The sequence below is a fragment of the Fonsecaea monophora genome (assembly GCF_001642475.1).
Source record: "Fonsecaea monophora strain CBS 269.37 chromosome Unknown Scaff54, whole genome shotgun sequence".
Taxonomy (NCBI): domain Eukaryota; kingdom Fungi; phylum Ascomycota; class Eurotiomycetes; order Chaetothyriales; family Herpotrichiellaceae; genus Fonsecaea; species Fonsecaea monophora.
The window spans coordinates 39,190-57,396 of NW_019173985.1; the positions used below are offsets into that span (position 1 = coordinate 39,190).

An 18,207-nucleotide genomic window follows, 5' to 3' on the forward strand; every position below is an offset into this window, starting at 1 on the left:
CCTCACACAACGACCTGGTAAATCGCATATTCTACCTTCTCGACTCCCCCAGGCCCAAGAATCAGCGCGACCTTGGCGACCAGCACGGCAAAGTTCATCCACCAGTACTCCCTGCTGGAGGTGTTGCACCAGAGCACCTCGGTGCCGTATAGCGCCGAGGGCATCCCTGCTTCTTCATTGGTGGGAGGACCAGCCGCAGCTTTGGCAGCGTCTGCATCTGTGTCCGGGGCCGGGGCAACAGCGCCGTCCAAGGCGCTCATGATGGGCCCGGTGAGCTTATCGTACCCGACGCAGTGGAACTTGAACAGCGTAGTCGACCCCGTCGCCGGGTCCGGCTCCGTCTGCGCAATGACCCGCAGGTCGACCTCGATGGTCAGGTCGTCGACGTGTCGTGTGAAGTAGTCGCCGCCGCCGGGGATGACGGAGGCGATCTTCTCGCCCGCCGGCGTCGTCAGTTCCCCCGAGGGCGTTTCGACCCAGCTGATCCGGCCGCGAGGGGTCGCGCCGGCGTCGAGCACCGCGGTCGTCGTCAGGGTGAGGTTGAGGACGTGGTTCAACGTCGGGGGCGAGGTAGTAGTATTCATGGCTGGGAGCGGGGTCTGATTGGCTTTTTCTGTTTTGCGTCCCGAACTGAACCGAGTATATGATATGGGTGGGTTTTTTATTTTTGAAAATGACGAGAACTCGTGATGTCGTGTTCCCTGGGGTTTGTATCGGGTCCTTTGTCCTGGTTCTACCGAACTCACCTGTGATTATATTGAGAGAGAGGCAGAAGACAAGATGACAGGCCCTCCCTCATCGTGCCTTTTCACGGTAGTTTAGACAACGCACAGCACGGGTCTCACATTTAGCCAGTAGTGACGACTGGCCATTATCCTGGGAATATTTCCCCCGGAGAAGGTAACAGTCTATCCTACCGTGTTGGGGGCACACTCAGAGAAACCAACGAGGCTTACGTGCGAATCGTGTTGCTGACTGCATGTGAGGTATGTATGTATGTTACGACACCTCGTCTCGGAGGGTTTAGTCATGCACACCGCCCCGAGCTAGGTAGATAGCGGGCACATCAGCGAGGAACGTGTATCTTCTCTGGCGATTGGCCTTTCGTATATGTATGGCTTATGGAACAACGGAGTATCAGAGCATGTGAACTCGGAGGAGAGTTGCAAGTGGGCATACTTATGTTTTTCCGTTGGGCTGAGTGAGCGAGTCGGCCTATAGTTTCTCCAGCCCTTTTCATGCGAGTTGAGTTTCTGTTGCCACTTTGGCCCCAGGGCTCAGGTGGCTGTTTGTGTGCTGAGAGCTTCTCCTCCCTCTCTTCCGTGGACTATTTATGATAAGGGAATAACCAGCCCCGGTCTGATCGATGATCAGGTATTTCATTTCGTCTGCCATGAGGTAGAAACGACAACAACACAGCATACGTGTTCGATCTGTCCAGAGCTCTTTCAAACCTGTCAACTAGGAGAGAGATACAGAACGAAAGCGCCACTTAGCGTCTCGACTCAAATGCTCTGAGAATTCCACGTGCGTCTTTTGATGACACTATGCGGCAGCACCACCATCTATGGGAACTACGGCGCCTGTGATGAAAGACGCGTCGTCGCTGAGCAAGAATGCAAACAACTTGGCCACCTCGTCCGGCTTGCCTTTTCTCCCCAGCGGCAAGTTGGTGTATGTGCTCGTGGTCTGGCTCGAACCTGACGAGCGAGGACCTGACAGTAGTTTCTCCAGCATGGGTGTATCGATCGGACCGCTAATTGGAAGTCAGCTTGAAAAACCCACCCCGGGAGGCAGGACGGTTGAGATAGGTTACTACTCACGGCGCGACAGCATTGATCCTGATCCCTTGCGATCCAACCTCCTTCGCCACCGTCTTGGTCAATCCGACAATGGCGTGCTTCGCACAGACGTATGCCCCCAGCCCCGGCCGACCAAACGTGCCTGACAAGGAAGAGGCGTTGACGATACTGCCGCCGCTCTTCATGACCCGGATCTGCGCCCGGACGCAGTACATGGTGCCCGACAACGTGACGGCAATGACCTTGTCCCAAGTTTCGTTCTTCAGGTCTTTGACGTCGTTGAATCCACCGTCAATGGCGGCCAGGTTCGCCGCGGCATCCAAGCCGCCAAAGTGTGCCACTGTCGAATTGATCCAGTTATCCACCGCATCACTCGAGGCGACGTTGAGAACGGTGCCCACGACCTCGACTCCCTGGCTTTGGAATTCTTGCACGACCTTGTTGAGAGCGGCTTCGTTCAGATCCGCCAATGCCAATCTGGCGCCCCTCTCTGCTAAGAGTTTTGCCAGTGTGAGGGCGATGCCAGACGCCGCCCCCGTAATGGCAACTGTTTTGCCCTTGAAAGACATTATTTTGGTGATAGAGAGAAAAGGAAACCGTGGACCTTTGCGTCGTGTCGTTTTGACCCAGACACAGAGCAAAACTCGTGTGTTTTTTTATGTGATACTCACCTCAACCCGCGGCAGGATGCCGAATGCTTTCCGTCTCGGAGAACTGTGGCTGCTGCGTGCCCACCCTTTGCTCCGCGTTTGCCGTTTCCCCAGTCAAGTATTGAGCCATACTCCGGACCGTTGGGCGGGGAAATAAGGTTAGGAGACAGGTTTTGCTCCCAAACATGATACCCGAGGATTGTTGTTTGTCGTTGTGAGCAAAACTTCGCGGTTTACGTCTCTACACAGACACACACACACATATCCTTTTGGAGTCATGAGAATAATTCCCGCCTTTTGAGTTGCCAACTGAAGCGTAGCTCAATGAATGAGGCATGCGCAATTTGGCGTTAACGTCTCCCCCGGAACGAAGATGGCGAGTGCTTTCATACCAATCAGTACCCGGCTCAGCATACATCTACCTATATTCAGGCGGATCCCTCACCTTCAGAAGCCTCGCGAGATATTTCTTCCGACAAGGGGGGGGTCAAACTATGACGCCGGAGAAAGTTGAGTTCCATCAGCCATGTGGACAGACGCCCTGTCGATTATTTTGGCCGGGAGGAATTCGCAAATGGAGAATGCCAAAAGAACGGCTGAGCAGGAACTCGAAGGTGCACTTTCCAAAGAGAATCCCCCCCTCCCCCCACGAGTGAAGCCGCGGCCGAAGCCTGTGATACCCATGCCCGCCATCACTTGGTCAGCGGGACTGCTGGTTACCCCCTTCACTACCTCGTACACTGTTATTGCCGTTCCTGGCACTAGCCGATCTCGCAAGCGAATTGTAACGCGTTGTTATTGGTGGGATATAGTCACCATTCCTATCAAGGACATTCAAGCTAATCCCGATACGTTATTACTAGTTCAGTTCGGAGTGATCGGCACCGACGCACCGACGGCGGTGGCGGCATAGCAGAACAGTATTGCATATCGCATAGCACTTTGTTCCAGCAACGTCAATTCAAGCCTGTAATAGCCTTGTGAGACAATACACCACGACCTTCTCATGAGCTGAGATCTATTCCCTGTCTGCTCTAGTAGTCGTTGTACCCCTCCTCCGGATCTTCAAAGTACCACGCGTTATCCTCGCCTGGCTCCTCCATGGTCGAGAAGCCATTGCCGAGGAACTGGAACCGATTGTCCGTGTGGTACGTATACTCCCAATCTTCCAACCTCATGTGCTTCAGCATGTGGAACCAGTGGATGCGACCTCCGGGATGCAAGGCGATGATGGGTCCGTCGACCGTCCCGTTCTTGAACCAGCTGCGGCACGGCGTGGCCCAGACCGTGCGCTTCATGAATTCCGTCGTGTGCACGCCAAAGTCCCGGATCGCCTCGACCTTGGGACTCACGGACTTGATGTTCTGCGTCTGCATCTTCTTCATCAGGTTGATGAGGTATTTCGTCGTGTGTTCGATGATGGGGAGGTTCGAACCGTGCGCCACGGGTGAATTCGGTCCCAGGAACACTGAAATTCAAAGAACTTTGGTCAAAGCCCGAAAATTGGTGGACGAGGAGGAGGAGGAGACTCACTAAAGTAATTTGGAAAGTTATTTGTCGCCATCGAGAGGTAAGCTTCTGGCTTTTGTGACCACTGCTCCGAGAGAATCGTGCCGTTTCGCCCGGTGAGTTTGAACCGTGGACAGAACGAGATGTCGAATCCCGTGGCGCAGATGAACGCGTCCACCTTGACAATCTCGCCGGTAGCGAGCTTAATGCCTTCCGGCACGACTGATTCGATACGATCGGTAATGACCCTCGTGTTGGGTGCCATTAACGCTTCGAGATACCCATTTCCCGGTGTTGGACGGCGACAAGCCACGCCAAAGGTTGGAATCAAGGCTTTCGCGAGACGTTCATTGTAGTGGAGTCTCGTGCGCATCTCGTTGATCGAGTATAGCCGTGCCTCTTCCTGTTCAGGACTTCCCATGATAGCCTGAACACCAACGTCAGCTATTGAGGTGAATTTGTTTTTATTCGAGAAAAGCAACCAAAAAGACGCACAATCTTAAATCGACGGTTGAGTTCGCTCTCGATCGACTTTCTGTACTGCATGTATTTCTTGGGATCTTCCCTGAATTCCTTTTTCTGTTGTTCACTGACTATTTGTGCATCTTTTCGTCAATCACGGGCCTCAATTGTGGAAACAAGTATGTAGATGACAAACCACTTACAAGCGAAATTTGCGCCCCCAGGGCCGGCGTGGTCTTGTGCGAATCCCGCAGTGATCCAGGTCGGTGTGCGAATGAATGTTGTCAGAGACTTGACAGCTGTTTTTGATCAATAAGCCCACAAAGCCCCCCCCAAAACAGGCCACGTTGCCAACCGGTGTTCATTTACCTGGCTGTATGGTGGGAACAATCTGAATGCCAGACGATCCGCACCCGAGAACGGCAACTTCTTTGCCTCGGAAATCGTAGCCGTCGTCCCAAGCGGCGCTGTGTATCAAAGCGCCTTTGAAGGAGTGCAAACCAGGAATGTCTGGCCACTTCCAATTACTGGCAAAAAAAAAAAAAAAACCATGTCAGCTGGATGTTACCTCGACCAATATCTCTCGGGCATAACGTACTTGAGAATCCCACAGCCATTGATAAAGACGTGTGCCCAGTCCTCTTTCGTGGCCCCGGTCAGCACGTCTTTGACTTTGATATTCCAGATGCCTTGGTCCTCGTCCCACGATGCCTCTTGGACAAAATGATTCAGTTGTACGTGCTTGTACAGCTCATACTTTTCCGCAATGTCCTTGAAATACTGCAGGATCTCTTGGGAACTCGAATAACTGCCGTGTTTTTGGTCAGAAAAGCAAAATCCCGTGCAAAATGAACGAGCATGTGAATAAACGTACAAATGTGTCCAATTAGGATTCGGCTCCCACGTGAACTGGTAGTTGTGAGAAGGAATGTCGCAGGCGCAGCCAGGATATCTCGCAAAGGAGATCTGTCAGTATGCTCATCAAGAGTGGGAAACCAAAAAGAAATTTCCTTGGTTGAAGAGGCGAGGGGGCATACTTGTTCTCGAACCAAGTGCCTCCAACGTCGGCATTCTTGTCGTAGATGGTCAACTCGTAGTTCTTCATGTGCAACTCCATGTGTCGCGCTGTGTTGAGTCCACTGGCACCGGCACCCACGACGACAACGCGAAGGTGCCTGGGCGTGCCCAAGGGCTCCTCCAGGACGGTATACCCGGTGTTTGTCTCTTCGTAGAAACCTGACAGGGCATGATGGGATCCATGTCCATTGACCTCCGCTGGCGCCATCTGAGTTTATGCTGTGATATGATATGCAACAATCCGTGGTAGAGATTCAAAAGTACTTCCCCAAGAAGGTCGAAAAACCAGAGCAGCGAACTTCGATTCACACGGTACCGGCGTAGTTAATCAAGTCAGAGATAGTCATTTTCAGTCTAAAAGTATTTGAACCTTAATAACACAGTAGTAGAGTGTCTGCTACACAGTCATGACGGGCGTGAAAATTTGCCGTTTGCGGCTCACGGCTTCGGTTCGGCTACCGGGCAGCACATCGAGGCTGGAAGGGCATCACACGCGGATGAACCTTTCTTCTGAGAACCGAGAACTGAGAAATGGTAACCGGACAAGGATGCATGCAGCTTCGGCAGGCCAGACCAGACCAGACCCGAGCCGCTGAGTAACATGAAAAAAACCACCGGGCAAGGGTCGTGGTCAAGAGTGGAAAGATGAGAGAGCAGTGCTCGACTGTTGTACAACCTTTTCATCAATTAGAGCAAATTGACCTACAGTGAAGATGAATGCACAGCTACCGTCTGTCGAAGTCCAAGGATTTCTGGAGAGCCAAACAAATGACTATTCACTGACTCAAACCTGAGGGATGCGACTATTCTTGGGGGGCGAAGCATAGAAACGGAGTGGCGATACACAATATGGCTTACTTGCTTGCTTGCCTCTTGAAGACGTCAACAAATCTAGATACAGGACTCCCGGGCCTCGAATGAACTAGACTTGTCGAGAGAATTTCAACCTGCAGAGTCCTCCATCAAAAGTGCCCATCTTCACAGTGAAGCCTACAATGAGGCTTTCAGGTACCCTTGTATTCACGTTCCTCCGAGATGACCAGAGTCTTCTCCTTGACAAAGTCCGGGCCTTCAGACTTCATCAGCTCTTGATCCAACCTCTCCCTTTCTTCGGCTGTCATGTTTGAGAGATCGATGAGAACTTCGTCGCCAAACAACGTGGCGATTTCCTCCAACGTCAAGCCTTTGGTTTCCGGGCTGTAATACCAAAAGAGTGGGAGGCCCACAATCATGAGGGCGATGAAGAGGAAGAAAAACTTGTAGCCGACGTTGGCGAAAGCGGTCGGTGCGACCTCGTTGTAGATGATGGCAGCGACGAGATACCCGGTGAAGGCGAACGACAGGCCCTGTGCGCGCGCGTGGGTGGGGAATATCTCGGTACAGTAGATGAACGAGTTCGCGTCGATGCAGCTGCCATAGAAGCCGACCAAGGCGAAGATGAAGAATACCCCGAATCCATTGCCTACTTTGTTGTCGGTTCCCGCGAAGCAGGCAATCATGGCGGTGGTGCAGGAGAGCATCACGAGGCAGCCAAACTGGGAGGCGGTTAGGTCAGTGACTTTTCGAAAGAGGCCTTTTATAGATTGGTGCTTACGACTCCGACTGTGATCATGAGGATACGGCCCCAGCGGTCCACGACCATAGCAGCAAACAAATTGCACCCGGCAGCCCAGGAGAGGTAGACTGCGGCCAGGAGGAGTGGAATCGAGTCGTGAAGACCTAGGTTATTGTATAGCAATACCTGGTAGTTGGCGACGACAACACACCCGGTAGATTGGGCCAAAAATCTGCAACAGTCAGTTCTATCTGGTTTGAAGGGGGGTGGAAAAAGAAACATACTGAAGGCACCATGAGATTACCAGACGACGTCGGTATGAGGGAACTTTCCACATTGCCCACAGATTGTTCGGCTTGGTCCTTTCGTACTCGATCTGCGCATGGATTTGGTAGTACTCCTCGCGGGCCATCAGGTCGTTGACGTCTTCAGACGTGTGGTGGAGCTTCTTCAGAATGTCCATGGCGCGATCATCCTTGGCCTTATGAACAAGCCATCTGGGAGATTCAGGCACCCACGGGGAGGCCACGATAAGGGCAAGAGGGGCGACGACTGGATCAAGAGACCTCGATCAGAACTATCCTCGACAAGTGCGTAACAATATGGACGGCTTTACCTTGAAGTGCCAAAAGTAGACGCCATTGGATCTGGGGATTCGCCTGGAAATAGCACCCGAAACCACTCCATCCTGCAAGCGCCTGAAATGCTTGTTAGGATTTTGTTGGAAAGAAGAAGAAGAACAAAGGCCAACTCACATATCCAGCCACCAACAAAAAGCCGTGTTGGCCCACCATGCGACCTCTAATGTTGGATATTAGCAACTTTGGACCATCCGTTGGGGTGCAGAAATATGGGTCATCATCTCACCTTTGTGCGGCAGGCGAGACCTCGGATTGGTAAATGGGGACGGAAACAACAATCATTCCAGACCTTGATCGAATTGTGTCAGTATCAATTTGGTTGAAAACGAGAATCTCTGCCTGGTACTCAGATTCCCAGGGCAGTTGGGAAAGCCATACCCTGCACCACCGATAGTTCGGCCGACGAGAAACATGGCCATATGCACCGAAGCACTCTGTATAATGGCACCGACCACGCAAATGGCACAGGTAATCTGTAAATTGCGGATACGACCGTATTTGTCGGCCAGCCAAGCGGCGAAGAGACAACCGATCAGACCGCCTCCATAATAGGTGCCGTTGGAAGCTATATCGCCCACGAGTGAGTGACTTTCGTAGTAGCAGAAAACATCGAGGGAAATTCTAGCTTACCCCCCAAGATACGGTTAGACGCCGAACCACCGTCAATCAACGAGATGTCGTAGTACGAGAAGAAGCCAGGGAGACTGGTTCGCCCGTTAGTCCAGAGGTTCGGTACAATTGTTCCCAAGTCACTCTCACCCCATGACAGATCCAAAGGACGCGGCGTTGAATCCAAAGGCGAAGGAACCCAGGGCCACGGTGAAAATGATGATGAAGTTGTAGGCATTTCCACCGTGGTTGCGAACGTTATCTGCCGTCATGTTGGAAGGGAACGAGGTGTACCAGCAAGAGGTACAAGGGAATGGTTTGAAAGTGTCAAACTTGGCAGCAAGATCTTCTTTTCGACGGGGCCAAGGTAAGTATATCTATAAATCAGTCCACCGCCAACCGCCTCAACCACGGTCTGAACCTAAATCCTTTCATACTACCTCGGGCCAATGTACATGGAGCGTTTCGGCGATGAGGAGTATGGTCCGGGTCAGAGAGGTCTAGTCTTGAACTTTCTGCGAGCCGAAGTATAGTTGGAAAACAAACGAAGCAGGCCCGCCTGAGCAAGGAGGTGAACGTGTGTCTGGGGGAGGCGGGGGAATTCCCCAGGATTGCGGAGATTGATCCCCAGTAGTACCAGTGTGCCATTTTGCTAGTAGCAAGGAGATGTTGGAGTAAGGGGGAGTGGATACTCGGTACAGCACTTAGAGTCCGTGTCGGTGAGCCGGTCTGTGAGGTTTGCACCAACGAGCTACCTATAATACTTGTGTAGAGTACACCCTTGTATAGACCCGGCTTTCAGTTCCCGATGCGTTGTCGGAACGCGGCTCACTTGCCGTCCTTAAATTTGTAATCACCATGTACATAATATTGGAGGCTGTAGCGGGCCGGACGCGTTTCCAGCCAGGGTTATATACACGAGGAGATACATGAGACAATGGTGGCTCACGTGGCCGTCAATGTCCGCCATTGAGATGCTATTGGGGATACTCTGCCAGAGTACAAGGGAAGTTTTGTTGCGTATATAGCTTGCAATCAGTGAGTTGAGACACTATGGAGTCGAATGTCAATACGATCTCTTCTCCAGCGAAGTAAATATATCACAAAGCGTCTGCTGCCGTTTGACCCGTCCTTTCTGGACAGCCCCTCGAGATTCTCAACCGGCCGCTTTCTTGTGTCCTTCGGCTTCCTGATACACTCTTAGTCTTTGCCGAAGTTGATAATAGAGGAGCGACAAGACTTACCGCCACGCGATGACTGACTCTCAACGTCTCTGACTGCCAGATTGCCCTGGGGTCAGGCGCTTTCAGGTCATCTCGCGCAACATCGATGAACCCTTCAGGCGCAAACTTCCGCGGGAGTATAACTATGGCGCGACCTGAATGATAGCGTGTAAGTAAAAGGGAGTGAGTATTGATATATGGCTAGGCCCAAATACCGTTCATCGTCTTGTCACTTGCAATTCTGAGGGCTGCTCTGCCCGCGTCTTCGAGAGTCGCAAAGTCCAGATTGAGTTTCTCCAAACGCTGTATAACTTCCTCGCTCATGATGGGAGTTTTAGTGAACCTGGCGCGTATTTGTTAGCCAAAAGAACAAGTGTGTGGGAAGACCGCATAGGATTTACCATGGACATAGAAAGTTGACCCGCACATCCTGCATCCAGCTCGTTCGACGCAAACTTCTCATCAAGCCTCGGACTCCAAATTTCGATGCAGAGTATTGCGGCGTCCCCGGTTGATCGACGTATGCCGCAGTACTGCCCTGGAGGATCAAGCAACGGTCACGATGTTCATCGACCGGCGACTTGCGGAAATAGTGCATCGCCAGCTTGACCGTGTAAAGGACTCCGATGAGGTTGATATTGACGATACGTAGATTTGGCTTGACAGGGGGTCCGGATGGATCTGGGCCGTTCAGAAAAGTTCCATGACACTGCGTTCTTTAGAGGTAGCTCACCATCGAGGTCAAAGACATCGTCAAGTCCACTGACCCCGGCGTTGGCCATGACGATATCACAGCTCTTTGCCGGGGATTTGCTCATGGCTGTTTCAAAGAGTTGTACCTGATCATCCCATGAAGTCACATCGCATTTGACGAATGCGGCTTGCCTACTACAAGTTAGCGACTGCCTACCACTCAAGAACAAGGACAAATACCCCGGAAACTGCGAGACGAGCTGTGACCCGTCTGCTTCGTTCAAGTCACCTACAGTGACGAAAGCACTACAGAGGGGTTGGTTGGTCAGCAGCTCTCCTGATCATGAATGGCAAAAGATTGTCTCACCCTGCACCCAGAAGGGCATCAACATAACTCCTGCCGATCCCACTACAGCCTGTACGAGAAAAGGCGAGTCAACTCTGCGGCCAATTTCGACCCGGTGGAGGGCGAAGTACCTCCCGTGACAATAACACTCTTATCCTTTAGTTGTGCGAGATCTGGTGGTGCTGAGCAGTCAACCGGACCTCGATCCTCGTACTTGGGTACAGTCATCATGCATGGAATATTCAATCTATCGTCCTTTGAAAGTACACTGTGTAAAGTGTGGGTGCTCGCCTCGAAACCAGTGTGGTCGCCACTTTAATAGATAAAAGCATTGCCAATCCAGCCTACACCCCGGTTAATAGCGGTCATTACTCTGGTTCAGAGTTACCCGAGCCGAATCGACGCTTGCTCATAGCCTCCAGAGGGGGGAAGTGTGAGTGGTATTTCTCGAGGTAGGTTCTCTGACCAACATGGGATTACCTAACCTACTGTATTCTGAAGTATGACTGACTCGCGCGTGGTGGGGGAGTGGGTCAAACCTGACCCGTTGGTAGCAGATTCAACCTAATGTGGCCTAACCCATCGCCGAGTGGGTTCAGCACTGCGGGGGATGCCGACTTGGTGCTCAAGCGGTTCGGCTCACGAATGGAGCCTCTTCTCGACCATCGACAACTAGACAATTTTGGCCGCAATGACACCAAATACCGGTGATAACAACGGGCTGGGAGTTTTGCCAAATTGTCAACTCGTCCGACCCTTCTCTCACCTTTTCTTTTGACCCGAAGCTGGCAAAGGTCGATGCCGCGGGCGAAATACTGCGCCAAGACTTTCAACCGAACGTGATATTCTGTGTCAACGGCTCAGCTCGGCTCGGCTGAAAACCAACACTCCCTTGTGACCTCGTATACAAATGCGAGTCAGATGCTTGTTATAAGTACACTATTGGAATGAGGCGATTAAAGTAGAGCACACGGCCCCACGGACCGAGATCCATGCCGTCCCTCTCCGCGCTGCCCGCCTCTGGGGTCTGGGCTCTGGGGAAGCCTGGAATGTTGGCGGGCGCAGACGGTGGCCGGGGTGACGTCGGTATATCGCTGTCGCCGACGATGTCGATATTTTGCTTCCGATCCTTTGCACGCGGTACACTTGATCGGATATGTCAGACAGCCCGCAAACACCACTGACCCGGACGCAGTCGTCAGTTGGCTCGACAACTATGAAACGAGCGTCTCGAGCTTGTTATGTCTGCCATAGACGCAAAATCCGCTGCGATGCAATGACAAAGGACCATGGGGACCCCTGCTCCAGCTGCGTCGCGCTCAACACGCTGTGCGAGCTTGTTCCGGGCAGAGTTGGGAGGTAGATGTTGACCGTCTTCTGCAAGCGAAAGGCTCCCGGGGCTTCGCTAACTTGATGCAAACCTCACAGAAGATACAAAAGATCAAAAACGGGACCGGAGTCTGCACCGGCTGACAAGGTAGACTGTGGTAGCGGTCTTGATGCCCACGTATCTGATGATCTAGACCACCAGACATGCCTTCCACCAGGTCGGGTCGCGGAGAGCCAGTCCATGCAGGACTCGCAGGCGGCTGCTCGTATTCCCCCGAGTGACCGGAATACGGTTCAGCTGTCTCCTCTCGAGACTAGTTTGAACGTATCGTCATCTAGGGGGAGGACTCGCAGCACGTTGGAATCCGTCGAGATGGAGGACATCACGAATAAGGTCTGGAGCAGCCCTCTTGATCAGGCGGACGAATTTTGTGCTTCATTGCCATCCGGATCACCCTCGTTGACCCCTCGATTTCTGGGAATAGCTGGCCGGACCGCAGCCAAACAGGCGACAAGATCCCACTACCGCGTCGTCTACGCGGGTGAGACCGTCAACCACTCGGGCCTTTCACCCATGACCGGCCACGGACGCTTCCACTCGGAACGACCACCTGCATCGAAGCTGCCTACAGTATACCAAAGTCGATCATATCCCTCGTCAAGTTTACCCAGCCCAAGCTGGATTGAGAGAAGCATTGTCAGCGACGAGGATGGCATCGGCCCCTTTAGTGACCTCCCTCCCGAGGAGGAGTTCTACCTGAGATCCATGAAGAAGGTCCTGTTCTTCCCTCCGAACGGCATCATGAACACCTACATGATGGCCTTCCTCGACCACGTGCTGCCGGAGTTCCCAGTCGTCGACCGGTTCAAGCTGGCGAGTATCTATGATTCCTTCCTCGGCGGCGTCGCCCTGTCACCCTTGCTGTTCCACGCCATCCTTTTTTGCGCCTCCCAGTATGTCGACAATGACACCCTGAAGCAAACCGGCTTCGACACGCGGATGAGCGCCAAAGAGTATTTCTACCGGCGGGCTGCCATGTTGTACTTTCTCGACTGTGAACAGGACCAGCTGCTCGTGATCCAGGCCGTCATCTTCATCAGTCCATGGTGGTCCGACTACAACGAAGACAAAGACACGCGATACTGGATCTCGTGCGCCTGCAACCTGGCGCAGGCCATGGGTATGCATGCCACCATGTCCAAATGGACGCAAATCTCCCCTGACGAGAGATCCCTCTGGCGGAGGATTCTCTGGACCCTTTTTGTAAGTGACAAGCTCCTGGGAAGGATTCAATCAGCACGTCACATTCAAGAGCCGGTTGCTAATAGGCAACCACAGTCACGAGAACACAACGTCGCCATCGGCGTTGGGACGCCTTTCCTGCTGAGGCGCGATGATATCAACGTGGAACCCCTGACCGTAAACGATTTCTACGAGTTCTTGGACTCAACTCCAGTCGAATCGGCTGGCGGAAGCCCACCAGGCGTCATAGACTTCACTGCGTTTTCCCGTGTACACGTCTCGTTCGCGCTCGAGCTAGTTCGATTGTCGGTGATGAGTGAGTCCTTTACGCCCGTTTCGAGCCTGCTGCGTCCCGCGTTTTAACTTTGCTGTTTATAGTGGACCAGTTGGTTAAAATGGATTCCCCCAGTCTACAACACCAGACCAACGCGCTGGAGTTCTACGCCGAGTTCCAGAATCGACTGACACGGGAGTCGCCTCCGGTGCTGGTGAACCTCTGCGCGAATGTGCCGGGATTGAGAGAAAGTACCCGTGACAACGACACCGACGTGGAGGAAATGTGGCTCACGTTTCTGCGGATCAACTATGAGCGGATCCTCGCGCTGAACGCCCGGTACTTGTACAAGGCGATTTTGAGCGCCACGTCGTCCCCCCCTGGCGTCCCGTCAGAGGAGCAGGCGAGGATGCTGATCGTGCGCTCAGCGTCGAGAACCCTGAACATGTTTGAAGATTTGTTGGCGATGGGGTTCTTGAAGTACTCCCATGGGTTCATGTGAGTGTGGAGGGTTTAGCTGGCCAAAGACCGGTTGGATTTCAACACCAACGGTCGTCGACTAGCCTGCTTCCCCCCTTTCCTCCTTTCCTCCCTTCCTACCCAAACTGGAATCCATCATCAAACCCTTGACCGGACCAGCTCGACGGCTGACGAAACACGACGGACAGGAATACCGCCATCATCAACTCGATGATCACAATGGCCGAAGAAATCAAACTGGCCCCGGAGGACAGCCAGCGGTACAAAACGGCCGAAAACAAGTTCGCGCTGGGCATGATGATCCTCGAAGAGATGCGCAAATACTGGCCGCCGCCACTGTGGGCATACTCGCTGTTCAGCCATCTCAGCCAGGATCACTTTTCCCGGCTGAAGCAACTACTCCCGCAAAGGCCGTCATCCTCGTCGCCTCCTCCCCTTTCTTCTTCTTCCAACGCCGATCGTCGAGATATCGACACCGCCCGAGACAAGGCCGCCCCGTGCGAGCCATGTTGGCCTGGTCAGACGATCGACAATTTCTGGTGGGACGACCTGTTCTCGCTGGAAAGTCGCGGTCAGCAGCAGCAGCAGCAGGATGCGGCGCTGTGGCTCCAGTGCGATTTTGCAGAGCTGCGCAATTCACTGGGGTGAAACCACCCACACGGCTTTCTTGGAACTTGTAGAGATTAGATACCTTTCAATCACATTAAATAAATTACCTTGGCCCTCGCACCGTAACCACGATGGTGTGTCTCGGGCATATGAAACTTTCAAGTGTTCTCATCTCATGGGTTGTTGCCGACTGTCTACTCGGTACTCTAAATGAGCTCGAGCATCGATGAATTTTGTGTACTTGTAGCAAGCGGGGGAATTGGAACCATGTTACCATGTGTCTCGCCGAGACGCTCAGACCAAGGCGGGTTACAGTTTGGCAATAACTCGCCCACATTATTTTGAACTACGTACGTAGCCTGACTCTGTGGAGCATGGGTGTTTTGTATTGAACAATACAACCACCACCGATTCTTCCCGTGCACTTTTTTGAAGCCTCCGCTCCCCGCGTCACAACACCAAGTCCCTTCACCCAGCTCATGGGTATGAGACGCCGCTAGGCTGCAGCACCTCCATCCACGCTGAGCACCGCTCCCGTGATGAACGAGGCGTCGTCACTGAGCAAGAAGGCGACGGCTTGGGCCTGTTCTTCCGGCTGGGCCATTCTCCCGAGAGGAAGGCTGGAATACGTGTTGAGCGTGCTGCTGGAGGTCGTGGTCGTCGGCCCTTTCAGCAATGCGTCAAGCATCGGTGTTTCGGTTGGGCCTCTGGTGCAATCGATCACGAATTAGCCATTAGCAAAAAGGAGTGAAACTCGGATATAATCACAAATGTGTACTCTAATAAAGGGTGTCGCGAAGGGGGGGATGGAAATAGTAATTGACGTACGGGGCAATGGCATTGACTCTAATGCCCTTGACACCGGCCTCTCGTGCCGCTGTCTTGGTCAAGCCCACCACCGCATGCTTAGAAGCGACATATGCGCCCAGTCCAGTACGGCCTCGGATCCCAGACAAGGACGCCACGTTGACGATGCTTCCTCCGCGGCCCAAGGCTTTCAACTCGGCCCTCAGACAGTAGAACGTCCCCGTGGCGTTCACGCCCATGATCTTGTCCCACGTGGCATTGTCGGTGTCTTCGAGGTTGACGAACCCGCCACCCCAGCCGGCGACATTGGCCGCGCCGTCGACCTTGCCGAAATGCTTCACGGTCGACGCGATCCAGTTCTGCACATCCACGTCCGAAGTCACGTTGAGGACGGTGCCGACGGCCTCGACGCCTCGCTTCTTCAGGTCCTCGACGAGTTCTTTCAACGGCCGTTCTGCAATGTCAGCCAGTGCCAACTTTGCGCCCCGGGATGCTACGAGATTGGTGACGGCGAGTCCTATCCCTGACGCGGCTCCCGTCACGGCGATGACTTTTCCTTCCAACGCCATGATTTCACGAGCAAGGGCAGGATGCGCCAAAAACTATAGCGGGTGCTGAATGAAGAAAGCACCAAATGTTGGTGCACCAGATGTATATTATATCTGGACGTCCGTTTGTAGAAGTGACAGCCACTGGCGCCCAGGGTAAAGAGGTCGTCTTTGGCGGTTCTAGCAGATCGTGCAGGACGGCCGCAAGTTGACACCAGAAGCATGCACTTTATCTGTCGACTCTGGGCCTTTCAAGGCATGCGGGGTCCGGCACAGAGCTCGGTTGATACATTGTTGGCTTAACTCGGCGAGCACTCGAACCCCAGGTCTTCTTGGTGGCCCTTCCCACCACTTGACATCCTTTCCGCAGCACTCAAGCAAGATTTGTTGTTGAGTTCAAAGGGTGGACAACAAAAGCAGTCGATGTATTCTTGCCGTCAGAGTGTGCAGACTTCTATTTCGAGAAGCTGGCATAATAGAACCCGAACTTCCATAAATAGCTAGCTCTCCTGGCTTTCGACTTTGACCCGCATTTGGCCGAACTAGCTTGGGCCGACAGCTAGTCCAACCATCATACGCCCGCCCTGCGTTCTCCGTACTGTTTCAGCTGTCCGTGGCACGGTGCTTCGGGGATATCCCAGCCAGGAGTGCAAGTTGGGAAACTCTTTGGAATATCCAAGGTGACGAGGGTGTCGGCAAAGAGACAGCCATGTACGTAGGAATTTTGCAGTTCATATCGGCTCTTGCTGAACCTCGCGAGTCTTGGCATCACGTGAGTCGACTCTCCGGGCCAACTACACCAAGTGCCCAAGCGCATGAACGCAACACTACCCTCGACCTTTGACCAGCACTTGTTGAAATCCCTCCGACTCTCTCAGGAATGTAAGGCTGTATGCTCGGCAGCTGCTCTTCCTTTAGCAGCCGCACATATGGCACGATCACCTCGCGCCTTCTCCGGAATGTAACCGCATCACGACGCCCATCCTCTCCCATCCCAGGATGTGGCCGAAGAGAGCACGCAGAGCAGTCACTCGTCTCGCTGAGGAGACGGTCCACCAGATGGCTCCATCACTCCCCGTCGGTCCGTGAGAAGAACGCACCGCCCTCTCTCTCCTCACCACCGAGATCCTCGCTCCTGGACTCTTCCTCCCCACACAACTCTCTAGAATCCTTCCACGCCTACGCGGCCCGCACCGGTCTGTCGCGATCCAGCACCGTCTACACTGGCACCACGTACGAATACCTCGCACAGTCCACCCTCCGACCCTATGGGTTTGAGCTGCATCGAGTGGGCGGCAGAGGGGATCGCGGCGTCGATCTCGTAGGTGTCTGGGAGATACCCATCTTGTCGCACACCGGCGAATGGAAAGAGACGAGGCATAACACAAAAAGTCGAGCATATAATCATGCGGGGTCCGAAGAGTTTGAGGGTGTAGAGACCTTGCAGCTCAAGGTGCTGGTCCAATGTAAACGCCTGTCGGGGAGGCATGCTAGGATTGGGCCGAATCTGGTCAGAGAATTGGACGGGGCTGTCAGAGCGAGTAGAAGTGCAGCCTTTGTTGACATGATCTTCCCTCAGAACACGGCGGCGGGCACGGCCACAGATGAGGGGAGCAGCAACCTCGGGGAAGAACCCCAACAGTCGAACCTGGGGATGGGACAGGCCATCGGCGTGCTGGTGGGCACCAGGCCAGCGACCAAAGGCGTGGTGGACGGTATGAGCCGGTCGACTCGTGGATTAGTCTGGATCATGATGGAAGAAGCCACGGATCAAGAAACGGGGCCGAGGGTTGAACCACAACTCACAGACCAAAGCGAGTCTCTTTCCCCAGACACAACCGACCCCACTACCGCTCTAAAGGGCCGCGTCAAGCAAATCCTCTGGAACCACGCTGCCCGCGGTGCAGGACTAGAGGGCGTCGACGTGGTAAAGCGTTACGCCTCGGACGGTGCCGAAGAGGTGGTACTGATGCGAGGCGGGCGAGTCTGGGGCGGCAGTCCAAGACAGAAATGAGCCATCGACTTTTGTGAGTTTTTCATTGTAAATAAAATAAACACCCGGGCAAAATGCAAGTAAATCGGGGCAATATCAGCTCTGGTATCGTACATTGCCTTTGCCTTCCCTTTCCCCTTTCCACATCTCCCCCCTCTCCCTGCCCCATGAGTATCTGGCATATGTGCACTGTGCTGCCTCAACACAAGGAAAAGCAACGACGACGATAGTTGGGTATCAAAGCCCCTGTTGGAAAAAGCTCACATCACACAAAAGATCTATTTCTCCTTGCCTGTCCATCCGAGGTGCGTCAGTCAGATAGATGCCCTCTTTATTTGACCCTCTCTGAGCTGTCCG

At 53.4% G+C, this 18,207-nt stretch overlaps 8 protein-coding genes across 8 annotated transcripts; 2 read left to right on the forward strand and 6 right to left on the reverse strand.

Annotated features, from left to right (window-relative positions):
* Window positions 1-2: 2 nt before the first annotated feature.
* On the reverse strand, window positions 3-584 carry AYO21_07193 (hypothetical protein; the record flags this gene model as incomplete). The annotated part of the gene is made up of 1 exon (XM_022657150.1): window positions 3-584. The coding sequence occupies one exon, from the start codon at window positions 582-584 to the stop codon at window positions 3-5; it is 582 nt and encodes a 193-aa protein (XP_022510485.1).
* A 961-nt stretch (window positions 585-1,545) lies between these two features.
* On the reverse strand, window positions 1,546-2,371 carry AYO21_07194 (hypothetical protein; the record flags this gene model as incomplete). Its single annotated transcript, XM_022657151.1, has 2 exons — window positions 1,546-1,756; window positions 1,824-2,371. 2 exons carry the CDS (start codon window positions 2,369-2,371, stop codon window positions 1,546-1,548), a joined length of 759 nt encoding a protein of 252 aa, XP_022510486.1.
* A 1,115-nt stretch (window positions 2,372-3,486) lies between these two features.
* On the reverse strand, window positions 3,487-5,708 carry AYO21_07195 (hypothetical protein; the record flags this gene model as incomplete). Its single annotated transcript, XM_022657152.1, has 7 exons — window positions 3,487-3,920; window positions 3,986-4,388; window positions 4,457-4,554; window positions 4,627-4,722; window positions 4,793-4,950; window positions 5,022-5,231; window positions 5,461-5,708. The coding sequence occupies 7 exons, from the start codon at window positions 5,706-5,708 to the stop codon at window positions 3,487-3,489; spliced, it is 1,647 nt and encodes a 548-aa protein (XP_022510487.1).
* A 796-nt stretch (window positions 5,709-6,504) lies between these two features.
* Window positions 6,505-8,577, reverse strand: AYO21_07196 (hypothetical protein; the record flags this gene model as incomplete). The annotated part of the gene is made up of 9 exons (XM_022657153.1): window positions 6,505-7,035; window positions 7,095-7,287; window positions 7,340-7,607; window positions 7,672-7,753; window positions 7,811-7,856; window positions 7,923-7,985; window positions 8,075-8,261; window positions 8,327-8,400; window positions 8,456-8,577. The coding sequence occupies 9 exons, from the start codon at window positions 8,575-8,577 to the stop codon at window positions 6,505-6,507; spliced, it is 1,566 nt and encodes a 521-aa protein (XP_022510488.1).
* Window positions 8,578-9,461: 884 nt separating this feature from the next.
* AYO21_07197 (hypothetical protein) lies at window positions 9,462-10,346 on the reverse strand (the record flags this gene model as incomplete). Its single annotated transcript, XM_022657154.1, has 5 exons — window positions 9,462-9,494; window positions 9,550-9,683; window positions 9,744-9,871; window positions 9,930-10,209; window positions 10,262-10,346. 5 exons carry the CDS (start codon window positions 10,344-10,346, stop codon window positions 9,462-9,464), a joined length of 660 nt encoding a protein of 219 aa, XP_022510489.1.
* A 1,923-nt stretch (window positions 10,347-12,269) lies between these two features.
* Window positions 12,270-14,541, forward strand: AYO21_07198 (hypothetical protein; the record flags this gene model as incomplete). Its single annotated transcript, XM_022657155.1, has 4 exons — window positions 12,270-13,160; window positions 13,236-13,455; window positions 13,518-13,911; window positions 14,082-14,541. 4 exons carry the CDS (start codon window positions 12,270-12,272, stop codon window positions 14,539-14,541), a joined length of 1,965 nt encoding a protein of 654 aa, XP_022510490.1.
* Window positions 14,542-14,998: 457 nt separating this feature from the next.
* Window positions 14,999-15,878, reverse strand: AYO21_07199 (hypothetical protein; the record flags this gene model as incomplete). The annotated part of the gene is made up of 2 exons (XM_022657156.1): window positions 14,999-15,209; window positions 15,331-15,878. 2 exons carry the CDS (start codon window positions 15,876-15,878, stop codon window positions 14,999-15,001), a joined length of 759 nt encoding a protein of 252 aa, XP_022510491.1.
* A 1,038-nt stretch (window positions 15,879-16,916) lies between these two features.
* AYO21_07200 (hypothetical protein) lies at window positions 16,917-17,871 on the forward strand (the record flags this gene model as incomplete). The annotated part of the gene is made up of 2 exons (XM_022657157.1): window positions 16,917-16,938; window positions 17,024-17,871. The coding sequence occupies 2 exons, from the start codon at window positions 16,917-16,919 to the stop codon at window positions 17,869-17,871; spliced, it is 870 nt and encodes a 289-aa protein (XP_022510492.1).
* Between the last annotated feature and the right edge of the window lie 336 nt (window positions 17,872-18,207).